This window comes from Protopterus annectens, chromosome 14.part0, assembly GCF_019279795.1.
Source record: "Protopterus annectens isolate FY-2018-M chromosome 14.part0, PAN1.0, whole genome shotgun sequence".
Lineage (NCBI taxonomy): Eukaryota > Metazoa > Chordata > Ceratodontiformes > Protopteridae > Protopterus > Protopterus annectens.
In genome coordinates, this window is record NC_056748.1 from 795896914 (window position 1) to 795917241 (window position 20328).

At 43.4% G+C, this 20328-nt stretch overlaps 1 protein-coding gene across 1 annotated transcript in view; it reads right to left on the minus strand.

The window, feature by feature from the left end:
- LOC122788732 overlaps positions 1-20328 on the minus strand; it is a 1291644-nt gene that overhangs the window by 873699 nt on the left and 397617 nt on the right. The window contains exon 3 of the mRNA XM_044055624.1: positions 12359-13047. Within this exon, the coding sequence (XP_043911559.1) occupies positions 12359-12907 (549 nt within the window). The 5' untranslated portion in view covers positions 12908-13047. The remainder of the gene's footprint in view (positions 1-12358; positions 13048-20328) is intronic.

Consider the following 20328-nt stretch of genomic DNA (forward strand, 5'->3'; position numbering starts at 1 on the left):
AGCAATCGTTCGAGATGTTCGAGGATTGTGACTGCAGTCCTGACTATTACCAATACGCCGGCGGCTCAGGGTAAGACATACCATGCAACAAGGCTGGCAAGACCGCCAAAAACACACCAGACAAACATCAATGCACAAAAACTATGTTTCGCAAAAGGCACGTCACCAACCAAAAAATAAACACCCCAGAGTAATAAGCCAACAAAACATATAAACAATTCTAACATCTACAATTATGTACAATATGTATACAGTAACACCGCCTTCATGTAAAGGCAGTCCAAAAACCTACACTACCACAAAGAAACACAGAGGGGTGTGACAAACATAAAGATTGGACCCAAAGCAAATCCTGGAGGCTGTACATTTATGATAAGCCATGCACTGTATTTAGTTCTTCGTAGTCCTTGCTAGCAAAACCAGCTCTAGACTTAGGAATCCCAAACAGCTGCTAAGGACTAACCTCCTAGTTGAGCTGCAGGGCTCCAGCTATGGCTTGTAAGGCAGCTGGCAAAAGCCACCTCAGAAAATGAGTATATAGGTGGAACCTAATGCCTGGAATGTATGCAAATCCAGCTGGAACCCCTAAGCCAATCCATCCTTGAATACACCCCTTGCTGATGCTGTTGACCTGTAAAGTTAGTAAAATTTGCCACAAGTATCCCAGCTGGAACCTCTTCAATCTGATCAAAATAACAAATGCTATGCAAAAGAAATCTTTACCTTGAAATTGTTCAAACTACACAGGTTGCTGCTGTATACTTAAAAAAACCTTACAAGTAACTGAAGAGACTTAAAAAAATCTTTAGTCCTGGCCTTTGTGCAAAATAGTTTCAAGTGACATTATGAGTGTGCAAAAAGGAAGGATTTATTTTGAATATCTGCAAAAAAAAATGCCTGAAACTCAGACACACACTCTTGCAGAAGAAACCATAGGCTCAAAGGAAGTCTTTAGTAGCAATCATTACAGCTCAGCAGAGGAAAATCAAAAAAGACAGAGAGCCCATAACTCCTGACAAAGGTCTACCTTCAAGCAAGTAAACAGAAACAAGAAAACAAGCAGGAGTATAAAATATTTCAGGGTCTTAGTAGTAGCCGGCTGAAATTGCTGTAGTAGAACCCTTTATGGAAAGGAGAAGTGGCAAGCAGGAGTAGTGAGTCTCGTAAAAGACAATAGCAATCAGGATCGAAAACAAAGACTGGAAACAAAATCTTCATGTAAGAATCTGAAAAGCCCAAATCTTTTGGATCAGAAGACAAAATGTGAATCTGTAAGACAAAGAAGGCAAAACCTTTAGTTCTATTGCAGTATCTCCTACCCATATTAATTCAACTTAAATAATGAAATTTCAAATTCTTTGCTAACAGAAAATAAATTTCTAACACATTTTTGTTCACTGGTACCATTAGAGCTTGACACAGAGAGATTGAAGCTTGACATTGCTTTACTTGATGAGCTGAGTGGGAAGGCCATTCAAAGCAGTGAGACTCAAGAGCGACACCACCTTTGCAAGTGCATACCTTGAGCTTCTGACATATCTTCGAGATAAATCTGGAGGAATTCAAGGCATAGGCCACCTTTAGAAGAGGGCAAGACTGAAAAGGTGAGACACCAGTGTTTTCTGGCCTGTCTGACAAGATCAAATACGTCCTTGGCCTGTCCTTGAAGACCTTTAAAGATAAGACTTGAAAGCTTAACAGGGGTATGTCTGGATAGATGAAAAGAAGCTGTTGATGAAAGACAATGGTCCGCTTTCATGCTGTTTGATGAAACCCCTTTGTGCAATACCATGGCAGCTCCACATCTGCTAGGAGAGGATTGCTCCTCTATCTGAAGTTCCTATTGACACTGTCAATTTCTCAAATACCTGAAGATCTGATTTGTCTCGTCAGGGCTTGCCTTAGTCTGTAGCAATCTGCGTCAGATGTTGTGCTTAGAGGGATAAGAATGTGCAACTCCTTTGTCAGCTAACATACATTGCTTAATTGCATTACTCAGTAACACAACACCTAAGAATTGGTTCCCCCTTGCTTGAAGTATGTTCATGAAAGTTGGACTTGTCTCTGGCCATCAACACTGCTTGGGCCCACTATCCATTTATGTGATGCAAACTGGACTCCGACATCTCCTTCATTAAAATATGTAGATGCTCAGTTCTTTTGGGCCATCTGTCCCTTGTCAACTTTCCATTTGCTGTTGACACCAAGCAGTGTCCGAGGCGTCTGTCGTTGGGTTGCATCTTGAATGCCTCTTTGAAAGCTGAAGATTCCATGAATGACAGTGTCCAAAGACACTTTGTGGAAGCTCATGTAATTTTTTAAATACTTAGTGTAATGACATAACAAGAAGCCATGCATACTAATGTCCATAATACAAGATGCTAGGTTGCACCCACTTGGAGACAGCCCTGCACTGAAGTAACCAGAAATGATCCTACCAGTGTCCTAATGCTTGAGTTCTCTTTGTTAGAAGTAAACACGGACTGAAAGCAGTTTGTTGATGGAAGTGTCCACCCAGACACTTTGTTTGTCCGGGGTTAAAAGGCCAGACTGACTTTTTGCTTCAGTATCACCTAGATGCAGCACATGTCTTTAGAATTAGGCAGACTGGCTCACCTGCGCCTTTTTGGACCAGAAAATAGAAGGTGTTCTTTTTCTGGAGCCATTTGGAGGCAGTGGTAGCTCGATCTTTCATGCAGTAGAGGAGCCAAAAGGGTGAACTCTGGAACCAATAGATTAAGCCAAAAGTAAGCTAAGCAGAGAGATAGAACAAAATTTTCCCAGATGAAGGTACAAGAACTTTAAGCAACTTTCTAGCAGAGAAACATACCAAATCTTAAGTTCCGGCCGCAGTTACCATCAAGCATCCTGTCCCGCCATGAAGGACAGCTGTGTTATGATCAGATATTACCAGGAGTGATCTCCAAAGTCATCTTCAACAGTTGCTGGAATTGGTTCCTTGAACAGAAGTTCCAGATACTGGTTGAGAGGAACTAGGGAAAGGCTGAATCAAAAACTCCTAAAGGACTGTACTAGGAACTGGTGAGAGTGTTCTTGAAAAGTCTGCTTTGAAACATCTGGTCTGCCTTGTGTGAGAATGATATCTGAGCCTCCTTTGTTGGCTTGATGGGGGATACAAAAATCTGTAATGTGATGAATGATAAATCCCAATACAAAGTGTGGATCTTCCAAATCCCATTCGTCTTGAAAAAAGAGTTCGAGTCATCTGTCTTGAGTGCGAGGCAGGAGTCCTCTTTGAGCGCTGGGAGAAAGGTCCCAACCTCTGCCTGGCGACTGAACTGACCGTCTGAAAATCTGGTATTGAGAAGGCTTGAATCAACTGACCACCCTCAGCCCCTACCTGAGCAGGTGAAGCCCCACCCACCAGAGATCATGACCCCTATGAGCCCTGATTCTACCGTATCTCTATCTACCTGAGGCTGCACCTACTAAACTCACCTTCTGCACCCTGCTCTATCTTAACTTTCTGCACTAAAAACTTGCCTTTGTCCTCCATTTTCTTTAGTCCCTTCCACATTAGCTTTGTCCAACAACTTCTTTAACTGTAAAGGAACATCAAAAACAACATTCTGATGCTTCAACCATGCATGCCTGCATCAACACATGCTTAGCTAAATTCCCCCAGAGCTCAAGCTGAAGAAGATACGAACCACAAGCAGCCAGAATCGAGGAGGCCTTAAGAAGACATGAACCCACCACACTAAAAACTTACACCAAATCTTTCACACATTTATGAACCAAATCCAGCAATTCTTTACACTCAATACCTATATTAAAGCATCACCTTAGATTTCAATTGTGAAAGGTGAAATTTCTGATTGGTATATATATGAAGTTGACACCCCAACATATCTCATGGCCTTGCCTCTATCATATAGGTACAGGATTTTTAATCCAAGAAGCTGCCCTTAGGCCCCCTTTAAGCCCTTTAACAAGTCCACAACAGTTTTTCCTAGGCAAAACTGGTTTCTGGGTCCGCAAGTACCTCTTAAAACAAATACTTATGAACTTGGCAACCCTATAACCTTCAGGGAGAGGAAGCCCTTGCAAACATCCTCTCCCATTCAGGGTTCAGAGAGGCCTCTGCAAGGGCCTATGCTGAGGCAAAAACAAGAATTCCTAAGCCTTTTTCTGGAGTCAGAGGGCAAAATTCCCTTCCCATTTAAAGTGCTCCTCATGCCCAGAAGGGAGTGAAAATTAAAAAAAACCTCAGGAGGAGAAGCTGGAGAAAAATGAGAATCATCCTCAGGAGGAGGCTGAAGAGTGGGGAATTGCAAATCAGGAAACACAATGAAACCTGTGAACACTGTTCAAAACACAGACTACTCAACTCATCTGAACACTGTCAAGCCTATCAAACTGGTGGGGGGGCCTAGAACTATTATCAGAATAATCAAAGAACCTCTAATCAGAAAGCATATGTTCTTCATAGACAGAGCCAGATTTCTTATAGCCAAGGAGCCGATGCTGGGAGAAGCCTCTAAAAGAAGCTCAGAAAAGGAGGAAGAAGCTCTAACTTGGGAAGGGAGAGGAGAGAAGAGGAATTGGAGAGAGAGCCCTCAGCCTGCAGCCCCCTCAGCCTGTAGGAGATCCTGTACATGTATCCATCCTAAGTAAAGTATCTAGAGATCTATACAAAAACCTGGCTCTCCTGAGTCTCTAAAAGGTCTGCGTCTTCTAAAGGACGTCCCCCTCCCCTAGACTTCACTGTTTTTTTTCTCCTTTTCTTAGATTAGATGAAGCAGGGCGCCGAGCGGCGAGCGGGAGCATGCACCGCTTCCAAAACACTAACCCAACTCCCCAAGCAGCCCTAAGCCTCTTAATAGCTCCTCTTTAAAATTAGCTAGCACAAAATCCAACACAAGAGGTGCTCAGGCCTAAACAAGCTCAACAAGGTAACAACAAATCCCTATAATCCCTATGCGGTCCCTATAAATACAGTTAATCACTTTATTCACTTTTCGACATCCTGATCGAGAAAGAAAAAAAAAACAAAATGTTCAAACCAAATTAAGCCGCCAACTCTGTACTGCCAACCCGCTACGAAAATCAGAAGAACGCCAACCTGCACCTGCAAATTGCTTCTGCATCTCATAAAATTGGCAAAAAAACAGAGGAAATGCGGACCGCGGTCATGCGTAGTACGTGGGCGTACTGATGTACTTTCGGTGTAAGCGCCATGATGAAGCGCCATGACCCTATACTCTGTATTGATTACCGACTGGGGACGGAACGCGGACCCCAAATAGACTGCAGCAAGGGAAGACGAAGAACATCCTTTTCCATTTGTCCGAGTAGGCCTTCCTGGTGCTGGGCCTCCTAGCTTCCAGAATAACATCCATAACTGCTTGAGGAAGAGGAGCTGGCTGGATGCTTAAGTGATTTGCCATGCAGCCAAATTTAAGGTTTTGAGCTGGCTGTGTACAATCGGATTATTTTGCTGTGTGAGCAAATGGGCAATTTGTGGTAAAATCCAAGGTGGGCCCTGGGCCATATTCCTTAATAGTGGGTACCAGTGCTGGCGTGGCCAGTCGGGGGCTATGAGTATCAGTCGTGGTCTCTCCTTTCTGACTTTCAGAAGCACATTTGAGAGTAGAGGCAATGGAGGGAAGGCATATACTGTCAGGTTTTTCCAACTGAAGCATGCGTCCACTTTCCAAGCTTGATGGTGAAGTGTCCTTGTACAAAATTGTTAGCCGATAGTTTTGGGGGCTGGCAAACAGCTCTATGTCTGGGAGGCCCCATTTTTGAGTTATCATTGCAAATACTTGTGGATCCAGTTTCCACTCGTGGGGATCCATGATGTTTCTGCTGAGGTAGTCTGCCAATGTGTTCTTTTTTCCTGGCAGGAATTGAGCTTGTAGCTGAACTTGTTAAGACAGTGCAGTGTTCCACAAGGTCATTGCTTGCCTGCGTAGAGGGTACTAGTGTGTACCCCCCTTGTTTATGTACCACATTACTGTGGTGTTGTCCGTCCTTACTGTAATTTGTCCTGGATGTAAGAGGTTCTTGAAGGCTGTCAGAGCATTCTGTACAGCTAGCATCTCTTTCTGATTGATGTGCAGATTCCTTTGATCTGCAGTCCATATGCCTTGAACGCACTGTCCTGCCATGTGTGCCCCCAGGCGTAGTCCTTAGCATCTGTTGTCATAGCTTGCCTGGCTGGGGGCAAAGTGAAAGGCTGACCCTTGTTGAGGTGACAAGCCTGTGACCACCACAGAAACTCTTGTTGAAGGCAGGGAATGAGAGATAGTGTCCAAGCTGTGGCTGTGTTGAGACCATACGCTTTTTAGGTACCACTAATTTCCTCATATGCAGCTTTGCAAATGGTAGTAGTATGCAAGATGCCATGAAGCCAAAAGCCTGCAGAATTTTTCTTGCAGGGAGTTGGGTCTGTTGCCATTGTTTTGAAATATTGAGTCAGTTGTAGTTTGTCTGGCGTCAGATAAGCCTTTTGGGCCGTTGTATTCAAGCTGGCACCCAGGAAGGTCATATTTTGAGGGTACTAGTTTTGATTTCTTTTAGTTTACTGTGTACCCCAGGCAACTTAGATGTTTTACAAAAGCCAGATATTGTAAGAGGATGTCCTTGCTTTCTGCTTGGATGAAGCAGTCGTCCAGGTATGGGTATATTTGAATTCCTCTGTCTGCAGTATGCAATTACTGGTGCCAGACATTTTGTGAAGACCCTGGGCGCAGTGGATAAGCCAAAGGGCAGTGCAGAGAATTGGTAATGGGTTGAACCTGCAATGAAACTGAGGTATCTTCTGCAACTTTGTCTGATAGGGACATGCAGGTATGCCTCCTTGAGGTCCAATGTTACTAGCCAGCCATGCTTTCTTGCCCAACATGGGAAGAAGCTGCTGTAGTGTTAACATCTTGAATTTGGGTACTTGCAAGAAGGTGTTTAGAACTGAAAGGTCCAGAATTGGTCTCCAGGCATTGTCCTTTCTGGGGATTAGAAAGAGTCTCGAGTAAAATCCTTAGCCTTGCTCCCGTGTAGGTACCAGCTGAATGGCTCTCATGTCCATGAGAGCCGTAATTTGTTTTTGTGACTCTGCCCATTGATTTTGTGGGAGGATTGGCATTCCTCCTTTTGTTGGCAAGGTGTGGAAATGGAATCTGTATCCTCGTGAAATTATGTCTAGGACCCATTTGTCCTTTGCGACGATGTGCCAGTTGTCTGAAAAAAGTGCTAATTTTCCTCCCAAGGGAGCTGCCAAGAGAGTCTTGCTTGGCCATATGAGGTTTAAGTCATTGAGTTTGCCTTCTAGTAGTTTGGGGCCCATCTTCTCCTCCCTTCTGTGTTGCAGTGCCCCATTGTCGAGGTTTGTAGTGGGCTTGTAGTTGTCGTCTGCCTCTTTGGCGTCTGTATTTACCCCTCTGTAGTCTGTCAGTAGCTAGAAAGGACCAATTTTTTGTTGGCCAATTTCTGCTAAAGCGAGTGGGCTGTACCTGTAGAAAATCTTTGACCGTCTGCATAGATTTTGCCTTATCCTCCATTTTCTTTAAGCCTTCTTCTGCTTTAACTCCAAATAGGACATCCTGCTGTAAGGGAGCCTCTAGAAGCTTTGCTTTAACATGATCAGGCAGAGTTTGTTCCTTTAACCAAGCATGCCTACGTATAACAGACCCAGTAATAGCTGCTCTGAAGGAAGCCTCCAAAGAATCAAATCCACATTGTAAAGTATGTTTGCCCACCTGTTCAGCTGCATGCAACAGATCATGCATTTCTTTCAATTCAGACTGTTGAGGGAGTGTGCTCGTTTTTTGTGTTAATTGAGACATCAAAAATTGCTGGTATTTTAGCATGTGAAATTGACAATTTAGTGCTCTCATAGCTAGAGTGGCTGAGGTGTAAACCTTTTTCCCCCACCTGTGTAGTGCTCTTGAGTCCCTTTCAGAGGGTACATAATTTTTCACCATAGAAGCTTTAGCCCCTTTGGGACCCTGGGAGATAGTCTCTGGATCAGCAACAGGGCTTTTATAAAGGAATTTGTGGGAGGCAGGCACTCTAATATCTGTGGTTTGGCTGGAGCAGGAGGCAGAGAATCTGGGTTCAAGCTAGATTCTAAGTAAACATCATCCACAATGTCTAAAACTGGGGGGATAGCAAGAGGTCTGTGCTGGGGGAGTAAAAGAAACTCTCAGCCTTTTCTTTGAGTCAGAGTAGTCCTGACCTTCCCAGTGGAAATGTTCCCTCAGTGTGTAAAGTTTCCCCAAAGGAGTAGTCTTCAGGGGGAGAAGCTGAGGGAATGGAATCCTCAGCATCAGAATCTTCATAAGGGGGAAAAGGGTAATCTTGGTCCTCAGAGGAGCCTGAGGAAATAGACACTTGACCAAAGTAGGCATAATCTTCCTCTTGTCTAGGCCTTTTGTCGGGGGGGGGGGGGTTGGGAACCCCTGATTAGAGAGATCAAATCTTCAGCCATTTTAAGCATCTGCTTCTTAGGCATAGGGCCTTGAACTGGAGACTGAAGTGCAGTCTTTTTTGTTTTAATAGGAGTCTTAAGTCTAGGATACGTTCTTATGGTGAGCGTCGGTCTGAAGACACATTCAGAAACTGAAGGTGTTTCTGCAGCACCATCTCTTTCTGCAGTGTAGTCGGCAGGGGCTAAAGAAAATGGCTGCATCAGCCTAGCACTCTCCGCCGAAGGCTCCAAAGCGGTCTCTGGCTCCAAATCTGCGGTAGCCAGGGGCTGCGTAGGAGCCTCACTGAAAACTGGTGAACCGGAGACCAGCCCAGCCGAGGCCTCGTAGTCTGGCTTGGGTCTAGGCTGCCTGTCCTTATCCTTGCTTTTTTTGTGCACGCCGGTAGTCGGTTGCTCCGACGGCATTGTGTAGTTAAATTTTCTACCCAAGTAGTGTTGTGCAAAATCAAAGCGTCTTTTTATAGTACGCTTATTGAACCTAGCACAAAAGCGACAACCAGTGACGTCGTGGCCTGGGCCTAGGCAAGGTATACAGTAAGAATGAAAATCCTTATGAGGTATTTGCTTCCCACAAGAAATACAATTGTTAACTTTTTCTGACATTGGTCTGAGGCAAGAAAAGTTTCCCCAATGGGGTACTTAGCTTCATTGAATACTTCGGATCTGAAATTCGACTTCGAAAATCTCAGGAGTCGGTCGACCAGCACTTGCTAACTGCTTCTGCTTCGGGCACCGCGCAGCAAGAAAGACTGAAGAAAATGGCGTCGGATGCATTATATATATACCCCTGACGCACTGACGTCAGGGAAGAAGCGACAGCAACCGACGCCAGACCAAGACTTTGGAATTCAGGTTGACTGCGGGACCGCCTGACGACAAGATAACCCAAGTGTGATGACTGCAGCAGGGTAAAACGAACATCCATTGTTAACCTGGAGTTCAGGTGGCAATCAATGACATCAATATCTAAGCTGGCTCCATCAGCAACTTTTGTAGTTAAGTATTACTACAAAAACTTAAAGTAAATAGTCCCTTGTGTCTTGGTGACAGACTCAAAGTGGTGGCTATGAGTCAGTTGCCCAGATAATCTGACCCTCAGCAACACTAGGAAAGTTGTTACTAAGTACATGGCAGCATTAAATACACTGGAGCAGTGGTGTGTCCAAAGTGCAAATCTTTGAACTGGTAGTGACAGTCTCCTTATCAGAAGCAGACTTCTGGATGACTTTGCTGTCCATCTGTGTCCAAGTGTCCTGGAAATCTAGCATATGGAGTCGCCTTTCATTAAGCAAGGAAGGAAATATTGCAATGTGATCAAAATGTGTTTTTAAATACAGTTTTCAAGTCAAATGATGCAAAGTACTGGCCCAAAGCTCTTTGTCTTCTTAGGTAATAACCTAGAGTAAAACACAACCTTCTCTGGTCTGGTGGGACCTCCTGGATTATTACCGGATGACCTACTAATACCATTTGTTGGGATAGAATGTCCAGTTCAAAAGCAGATGGTGCCAGCGGGTCTTCTGGAAAGGTGAGTAGGCTGTGGATACAATTTCCTTGATCCAGCTGTCTTGTGTGATGGCCACACACTTCAAGATGCAAAGAAAACCAATCCTCAACTATCACCGCAAAGACAGTTGAGAAGCAGCTCAAAGGTTCTGCTTGTTCTCCAAGGAAGGGCCAGAGAAACCCTAGATTTCCAGGCCACTCCTGCCTCTAGTGTGGCAGCAGTTAAAGAAAACACAGTCCTGTGAGGGATTTTACCTTCATGTTGCTCATACTGTGTCAGCTGGGATTTTCTAAGCCTGGCATACTATGCTCCTTCCTGGTTCCTAACAAAAGACCTCAGAGGGACTGAAAATTTCTCAAAAACACTGAACATCTTTGCAGCACCGATCACTTCTCTGCACCTTGTATTTTAACTCTGGTCCAAACAATGCAGAGTCTTCATATGGGATGTGCTGGCAAAGGCTGTTCTGAAGTGATCTGCAGATCCTGTAAGCCTGAGCCAGGCCTGTCATCCCATTGAAAAGCCTGACCCCAACAGCCCTTGCGCACCCCATTTGGAGCATTATGTCAATCTCAGAGTGTGTAACAAATGTAATTTATTGTGGTCACTTGTGATACCCCCTGGTTTTTGTCTCTCTCAAACTGACAACTTTTTCAGTGTATTTATTGTTTTGTTGGCTTAAGCCCTAAGGTCTTGTCGTGCATATCAAGCAATTTACAGCTGTAATTGAAAAGGACGTGACACAAATGCACTTACATAAGTGATATGTGACCCTGTCCTCCTTACAAGGGGATGGCATGGCTGGGAATTCCCTGAAGCCTCTTTTTAGTGACAATAGAGTTCACAATGGCTCTCCTGTTACAATGTGGTCCGTCTATAAAGCCCAAGAACTTAATCAGGTTCTCTCCATTGGTTCCACAACACTAAAAACTGTTAGACTGCTAACAAACTAGGCCCATCATGCTGCTGGCAAGGTGGAGCCACCCAAGCTGTCAGAGAAGGGGATAGAATGCAAGCTACCTTGACGGATCTCATCTCTTAAGAGTTCCCAAACTTCATATCTTCTTTAAGGAATGGTGGGGGGAGCACGCCCCTCTGTGTGTAGAACAGAAAAGAATGCATTTACGAACACCTATATGATATCACCAAGTACAAGGATACTAGTGCTCTGTATGAGCACATACTGAAGTTTCTCTCTCTGTTTTTTATTGTGCAGAGGGTGGATAACCAGAGGAGGAGACCATGAAGTGAACTGTATTGGCAGACAGTTTTGAATGCATATGAATTCCCAGGACTTAATGAAATGGTTTCACTAGCTTGTATTTTAAAACTGCATGCCCTTACTCTCTAACATGTGGATGAGATTAAAGTCTATCATTTTATCTAGTTTGGTATGGAAATTTCCTTAATTGTTTTAAAGAATTTGTGAACCAGGTAGGGTGAACAGACTTAATTTTTATTGGTTGATTTGTATCATATGCCTCATGGGTGTGTTATTTAAACAGGACGTGACTTTTTTTTACTTGTTCTAATGAAGTTCCTGTTCTACAGATGAAGCGCTAAACTGTGTATACTCTTGTATTGATTTCATTTTTGGACATACTCTAGTTCCATTTTTGAAGTTTTTTTTCACCCCATTTAACAGTTTTGTTTGCATGAAACGTGTTTTGGACACAGCAATGTCCCCAACAGTTGCTGAGGATGAACCAGCAGGACACCAAACTCCTCCCTAACAACTTCAATTTCTTGTGGATGGAGGAAATGGAAAAAAAAACACAGAAAATGACAACTTCTCCATAATCAAGCATGGAAGAAGACCTCACAAGGAGGTAACAGTAGGTAAGTCTTCTGACTTGAAAATGAAGGCTCAGACAATTTTCCTGTTACAGTCCCAAAAAGCACCAAACCTGGTCAAACATTTACTCTACACAAACAGGTAAGACAACGTCAATAAAAAACATCTGATTGATTTGCAGTTTTCTTAAACATTAACTAAGGTTGCATTCCTCAGCAGCAGGAGTCCCATGAAAAGAATTTTCTACCATAAAATTAAATTCATGGGGGGGGGGGGGTCTTTGAAGAAAAATGTAGTAGAAAGTTTTGCTCAGAAGGGGCTTACTGCCCAGCCCTAAGACAATAACCACTCATCAGTAATATCCACTAAGTCCACAAAGCAGAGTACTTCTGCAGCAAGAAAGTTCTGAAGCGGTTGGCACCGAACTGCTATAGATGTACCCCAGAAAATGCCATATTTTCCTACAGACCTAAAACCATTTCCTGGCTAATATTCAAAAAGAATTGCAACTCCCTAGGTTTATGACAAGTGGTATTAACGATCTTGAAAAACTAAGAATTCTGTACACATTTTTTTTTTAATTAGCATACCAAACAGTAGTTACCTGGTATGAAATAGTACTACACAATGACACCTCTGTTAAACAGGATGAGCTCACTGACTGTTCCAGTATTGCCTTCCTTAGCAGTTTCTCTTTAGGGAATACTTCCAAGGAGGACAGAAACCCCATGCCATTACTCTGATCTTGTGGTTTTCTGGGAGATATGTGCACTCTTCTAGGGCATAACGATCTGTCTATACCACTGTCTACATCAACTGGCAGTTCTGGCAAGGTGCATGACTTCTCGCAGTTCTCATGCAAGCAAGACCTATCCGAAAATAAAGGCAGAGCCCTTTCTTTTTTCTCATTTTCAGAAAACAGTCCAGTGTCATCTTTCTCAGACAGTTTTCCACCTGTCTCAGCAGATCTCATTAAAACACCGCCTTTTAAAACATACGAATAATGAAGGGTGTCTGGAAAATATTTCTGAATTTCACCACATGAAGAACGTCCATCACTATTTACACCAGTAGTATTTTTAAACTTGCTGCAGGTCTCTCGCTTCTTCACTCCTTTCATTAACGAATCAATAATGCCACCATTTAGTGGCATTGGTAGTTGTGATCGGCCTGTCTTTTCTGCTTGAGATAAATGTACTCCATGCTTAAATGTCTGCTCTTTATTTTTAAGCAGAAACCTTGACGACTCATCAGAATGTTTTCTTTTCTGTGGAGAGCCAAGTATTATGCAACCTACAATAAACAAAATAACTTCATTAGTTATCTATGACCATGTCCTAATCAACTAGCAAAGTAAAATTCTGAGAACAAATACTGTGCAGTCTAGCATTCATTTACTAATTACTAGTTTAGCCATTTCAGAGCTGTATGGCAGCCATAGCGTACCCCAGCAATCCAGTGACACAAGGCACTGAAACTTGTTTTGAATGGACTTCCAACCAATTGGGAAAAAATGTAAGCACTTCAAAATTAAAACATTTGCTTTCACATTATTAAACATAAGAAAAATTCTGCATCTTGCCACTCTGCTACATTGCAAGATAACATTTCTTGACAGTCTGTTCTCAACCCCCACCCAACCAAAAATAGCTGGATCCTTGCCAACACATACCATAGGTAATGCTTGCTAAAGGCCCCTCTAGTCAGCCAGAAGTCAAATCAGTTAGCCCTTGCTCTGAATAATGCAATCTGCCACACAAAACAAGGTGATTTTTTTGGAAGTGCTACAATTAACTTGAGCTCAGTCTGTTCTTTCTGAAGCAGTAGCAGTGTACCTATAATAAATTCTAAAATACAACAAATACTCAAAACAGAAAATTACTGCACAAAAGATCAAACCATACAGACAAAACAGTAGCAGCACTTTACAAACTCAACAGCAATGTAAAAAGCACACAACACAAAGTACAGTTGTGTACACTTACCATAAATGCAGATGTTAGTGTATTTACTGTTGCAGTCCTCACATACGGGTTATCCGGCTCCCGGTAACCCTCAGTCAGCCAGAATACCAGAGTCCTTGGAATAAGACAATGGTCGCCACCGGTTATAAAACTGTCAGAACGTCCGGTATAAAGGGAGGCACAGACTATATATTTTTATTTTTTGTATGACTTGTCCAGGGTGCTACCTTCCTGGGTTAGCTTTCTTTGGGGGGGGGGGGCTCCTGACAGTTAAGGCAAGAAAAACTGAGGAAATAGCATTTTGTGTGGCAGATTGCACTTTCTGAAAACGATCAAAAAGTGGAGAAAATATGGGACAACAGTGATGCTGCAAAGAGCTGGACATGCCTCCAAAACTGATGAGACGAGATGAAAACTACTCAGGGAGGCTGCCATGAGACCTACTACAGCAACAATGAAGGAGCTGCATGAATTTCTGGAAAGTACTACTTGTGTACTACATGTGACAATCTCCTGTATTCTCCATATGTCTGGGCTATGGGGTAGAGTTGCAAGATGGAAGCCTTTTCTTACACAGAAAAACATCCAGGTCGCCCAAAAGGATGTGAGAAAATGCGTTGCTGTCTGATGACACCAAGGTTGAACTTTTTGGCCACAATTCCAAAACGTACGTTTGGCGCCAAAACTTTGCATCACCAAAAGAAAAACATCCCCACGGTGAAGCATGACAGTGGCAGTATCATTTGGGGTTGCTTTCCTTCAGATGGAACTGGGGCTTTAGTCAAGGTGGAAGGAATTAACAGTTCCAAATACCAGTCACTTTTGGCCCAAAACCTTCAGCCATCTGCTAGAAAGTTGAAGATGAAGAATTTCACCTTTCAACATGGCAATGACCCCAAGCATACATCCAAATCAACAAAAGAATGCCTTCACCAGAAGAAAATTAATGTTTTAGAATGGCTCAACCAGAGCCCAGACCTAAATGCAATAGAAAATCTGAGGTGGCCTGAACAGGACTTTGTACAAGAGCTGCCCTTGCAATCTGACAGATTTTGAGTGCTTTTACAAAGAAAAGTGGGCAGATATTGCCAAGTCAGTATGTGCAATGCTGATAGACTCTTACCCTAAGAAAATTAAATGCTGTAATTAATTAAAAAGATGCTTCAACAAAGTACCAGTTTAAAGGTTAGCACACTTAAGCAACCAGCTTATTGTGCATTTATTTTATATTTTTTCCACCCAATTGTTTTTCAATTGAATTGTACAGGTCATAGGTCACATTAAAGGTGGGAAACCTTTGAAAAGAATTTATTGTGGTCTCATTTTTTTTTTGCATCACAAAAAATTACAGTTGTGTACACTTCCCACAAATGTAGATGTTAGAGTGTATTCACTGTTGCAGTCATTACATTTGGATTGTCTGCTTGCAGGTAGCCCTCAGTCGGCCTGATTAACAAAGTCTTGGGTCCTGCGCCGGTTGCTGTCCCTTCTTCCATGATGTTAGGTCGTCAGAAGTATAAAACATACAGCCAACACCATTACATCAGTTTTTCTTGCTCCAGATGTCAGGTGCCCCCTAATGGGAAAATTAAATATAAAAGCACAAAGATATACCTCCAACAAAAAAGCAAATACACCAAAAAGGCTTTTAAGTATAGTAAAGGAAAGTAGAGGTATACCCAAAAGAAGTTAGGGGGCTGGAGGGAGGGTAACCAGGACTGCAACTGAATACACTCCAACATCTACATTTATGGTAAGTGTATACAACTGTACTATGTTCTTCGTGTTTCACTGTTGCAGTCATTACATTTGGGTAGATTCCCAAAGCTATGGTTGGGAGGAGGAATTTAGACAGCATTAGGGCCAGCTAGAAGGCCCTGCAAGACTGCAGTGGCAAAGCCAGCTCTGGATTTAGAGAAAATTGGCAAATGATAATGCTTGGTGAAAGTATGTACAGAACTCCAGATAGCAGCTTCTAGATGTCCCTGGTAGGGATGCCTCTGAGAAAGGCTGTAAAAGTAGATGCAGCCCTGGGAGTGAGGTCTGATCCCATGGGGGATAGGTTTTCCATGGTACTTATAGCAGAAATGAATGCAATGGCTTATCCATTTAGAAATTGGATGCTTTGAAATGGCCTTCCCCTCTGCCTGTGCTAATGCCACCAGCAGTTATTCAGATTTCCTTTGAGGTTTAGCCCTGTCCAAGTAAAATCAAAGTCATCTGTGCACATCGAAGGAATGCAGTATCCGTTCCTCTTTATTCTGTGGATTGGGAAAGGTTGGCAAATGAATGGACTGATTAAGAGCCACACTGGATACCACCTTGGGCATGAAGGATGGATTGGTTCAGAGGGACACCCTGTCCACATGAAAATGATGAAAGGCTCCACTGCCATAAGGGCCTGTAATTCAGATACCCCTCTACCTGAAGTGATTGCTAAAAGGAAATCTGTTTTCCAAGAAAGAAATTTTAAGTCTGCGGTAGCAGCTGGCTCGAAAGGAGGTAGAGCGAGTTTCTCCAAGACAAAGTTAAGGTCTCAGGCTGGGGTTGGAGCTCTCCTGGGTGGTCTCAAATTTTTGGCCCCTCTGAGGAACTGCTTGAGGAGTGAATGAGAGAAGATGGGAGGTTCTGTGTTGTAATGAGCTGAAATGGCCGAGGTGTGGATTTTAATGGAGGAAAAAGACAGGCCCTTGGGAAGCATCTCAGTTAAGTATTGTAAAATCTGAGGTAAATTGGGCACTGCTGTGTTCATCCCTTGAGATTGGTTTCGGGCACAAAATCTTTCATTTTTCAGCATAAGACTTTCTAGTACTAGGCCTATAAAATGATATCCATCACAGGTTTGCTGAGGGATGGTAAAAGACAGATCAAGTAATTAGCCAGGCTGCAAGGTTCAGTGTTGAAGCTGAGGGTGCAGAATCTGGTTCTCCTGCTGAGACAGCAGAAGAGGAATCTGAGGCAGGTGCCATGGAGATCTGACACTGCACTGGAGGGGGTACCAGTGTTGGCACGGCCAGTCTGAAGCAATCAAAATCATCCTTGGTTCATCCTGTGATTTTTAGTAGTACTTTGGAGAGCAGAGGCGGGGGGGGGGGGGGCATAAACAGATAGGTTGTTGCAGCTGAAGGACAGAGCATCCACTTTCCAGGCTTGTTTGTGGGGAGTCCTTGTGCAAAATTTATCATATTGGCAGTTCTGAGGAGAGGCAAACAGGTCTATAAATGGGCTCCCCCATTTGCTTGTCAACATGTTGAAAATACTTTGTTCCAGTTTCCACTCTTATGGGTCCATCAGGTTTCTGCTTAGTCCGTCTGCCAGTGTATTTAATTTTCCTGGCAGGAACTGAGCTTGTATGTACACTTGGTAGCTCAAGCCTGTGTTCCACAATGCCATGGCTAGTCTGTGTACCCCCCTGCCTCTTTATGTACCACATAACAGTGGTGTTGTCAGTCTTTACCATTAGTTGTCCTGGAAGAATGTGGTTCTTGAAGTTTGTCAGAGCATTCTGTACAGCTAACATTTCTTTTTGATTGAAATGCAGGTGCATTTGACTTGGGGTTCCATTTGCCCTGAATGCACTTCCCTGCCAGGTGAGCCCCGCATGCATAGTCTGATGAGTCTGTTAGGGTTTGGGTGGCAGGGAGTGATGTGAAAGGTAGTCCCTTGTTTTGGTGGCAGACCTCTGCCCACCAAAGGAACTCTAGGTGTAGGCAAGGTATGATGGGAATCTGTTTCTAGGTCTTGAGAATGTTGACACCATAGGCTTTTTAGATACCACTGTAGTTTCCTCATATGCAGTCTTGCATATGGAATTAGAAGAATGCAGGAGGCCATGAACCCCAAGGCTTGCAGCATTTGTCTAGCAGAGAGCAGGGTTTTTGTGGCCACTTGAAGTAGGCTCGTTTCTCTAGCATGAGGTATGCCATTCTGGGAAGTTGTATTCAAGCTTGCTCCCAGGATTATAATTTGACAGGGTACCAAGTGTGACTTATTTTCATTTATGGTGTACCTCAGACAAGTTAGAACCCTTAGTACAAAGGCCAGATTCAAAAGTATGTCCTGGCTTTCTGCCTAAATTAGACAATTATCCAGGTACGGGTATATTTGAATATTTCTTTGCCTGCAAAATGCAATAACTGGAGCTAGGCACTTTGTGAATACCCTGGGCTCAGTAGACAAGCCAAAGAACAGTGCAGAGAACTGATGGTGCGTGTAGCCTGCTTTGAAGCGTAGGTATCTTCTGTAAGAGTCACTGATTGGGATGTGCAGGTATGCTTCTTTTAAATCTAGTGTTGCCAACCAGGCATAACTTTGCCTAGCATAGGAAGTAATTGAAGAGTCACCATCTTGAATTTTGGAATCTCCAAAAAGGTGTTTAGAGTAGACAGGTCCAGTATAGGATGCCATGAATGGTCTTTTCTGGGTACGAGGAAAAGTCTTCAGTAGAAACCTTGTCACTTTTCCTCTTCTGGTACCAGCTGAATATCCCCCCATGCTTAAGAGAAAGTACTTCTTTTTGGGCCTCTGCCCACTGACTTGGGGGTAGGTCCAGATACCCGCTTGGTGTTGGCAACATGTGGAAGTGAAATCTGTATCCCTGGGACACTATTTAAAACCCATTTGTCCTGAGTAATGAGTTCCCAATTCTTTGCATGAAGAGCAGTCTTTCCTCCCAAAGGGGCAGTCAGTTGATAAGTGCTTGGAAATTTTAAAAGGAAGTCATTGAGACAGTTCACCATAGGGGGGAGTCTTATTCCCAGATTTGGAAGTGGAAGCCTCCCACTGCTTAGTTCCGTTTCCCCTGGGACTGAAACCTGGGTTTTTTGCCGTGTCTGGGTTTGGCTTAAGACCTGGAAGGGGCTGGAAAGGATCAATTCTTAGAGGGCCAGTGCCTACTAAAATCTGGGAGGCTGAACTTGTAAAAAATCTTTAAACAGTTTGCACAGATTTAGCTTTATCTTCCATCTTTTAAAGAACTTCCTCAGCCTTGTTGCCAAACAGGCGGTCCTGATTTAAAGGAGCATCCAACAATTTAGCTTCAACATGATCAGGCAAAGCTTGCTCCTTAAGCCAAGCATGCCTTCTGAGCACAGACCCAGTAACAGCAGCCCTGCAAGAGGCCTCTAATGAATCAAAACCACACTGCAAAGTATGTTTTCCAACCTGTCCAGCAGAACGCATTAAATCCTGTAATTTTTTTATTTTCCACACAGTCAGGAATCATTTTCGGTTTAAGCAGTCCAATAACATGTTGCTGATACTTTAACATATGAAACTGTCAGTTTAAAGCCCTAATGGCCAAGGTTGCAGAAGTGCAAACCTTATTACCCCATCTATCCAGCACCCTGGAGTCTCTATCAGAAGGGGTAGGATTTTTAGCAGCAGAAGCCTTAATGCCCTTGGGCCCCTGTGAAGTCTCTGCATCTGCAATAGGATTTTTAAAAAGGAACTTGTGGGACACGAGGACCCTGTAGTAGGTCAGGTTTTCTGGGAGCAGGAGGCAGGGAATCAGGGGCCAAACTAGATTCCGAAAAAGCAACAATGTCTAGTACAAGAGGAATAGCTAAAGGCCTATGCCGAGGTAGAAGGAAATCCCTAAGCCTCTTTTTTCAATCAGAAAAATCCTGGCTTTCCCAGTGGAAATGCTCCCTTATAATATATAAGGTTTCCCCAAAAGAAAAATCCTCAGGAGGGGAAGCAGAGAGAATGGAGTCCTCTGCATCAGAATCTTCATAAGCAGATAAGGGCAAATCTAGATAATCAGAAGAATCAGAAAAAAACAGAATCCTGATCAGAAGCTTCATAATCAGCTTCAGTCCTAGGCCTCTTAGAAGGTGGGGGTTGGCTACCCTTGATTAGTTATTAGATCTTCAGCCATTCTCATTTGTTTTTTTAGGCATAGAGGCCTGAGCATGTGGCCTGGGTGTTGGTTTTTTAGGCATGGATCGAGATTTAGGCCTAAGCAAAGAAAAGGGCGTCTGTTTAACATGCAAGTCCATAGGCCTGATTACACCCTCAGAAGCCAGTGCCTGCACAGCAGCTCCGGACCCATCTAAGGTAGAGACATCCGCGGTTTACATAGCTGAAGCATCTCGCGGCATACCAGACTCCAAATGGGTCTCAGTAGAGGCCTACGAATCAGAAGTAGCGGGTATCAGGGGCTGCGAAAGCACCAGAGTACCAGCGAACTGTCGACTGGCTTAGAAGAGTCGTTGGCAGTTTTGCACCTAGACGGTTTGTCTGTCTTTATCGTTGCATTTTTTTGGAATCCTGGTAGTTGGATGGCTAACAGACGACATTTCTGGATAATTAAACAGAGAACAGAAATATTTAGAGGCAAAAATATACAGACAACAGTGTTCTGATTATATAAAGCACAAAACCGACAGCAAGGTATGTTGTGGTCAGGGCCTAGGCAAGGAATGCAGTACGAATGAGATATTTGCTTTCCAGAAATAATGCAATTATTAACTTTTAGTGACATTGGTAAGGAGCAAGAAAAAGTTCCCCCAATGGGGTACTTCGCTTTAGTTTAAGACTTCAGTTCTGAAACTCGAAAACAAAAATTTCAGGAGTCAGCAGATAGGCACTTGCTAACTGCTTCTGCTTT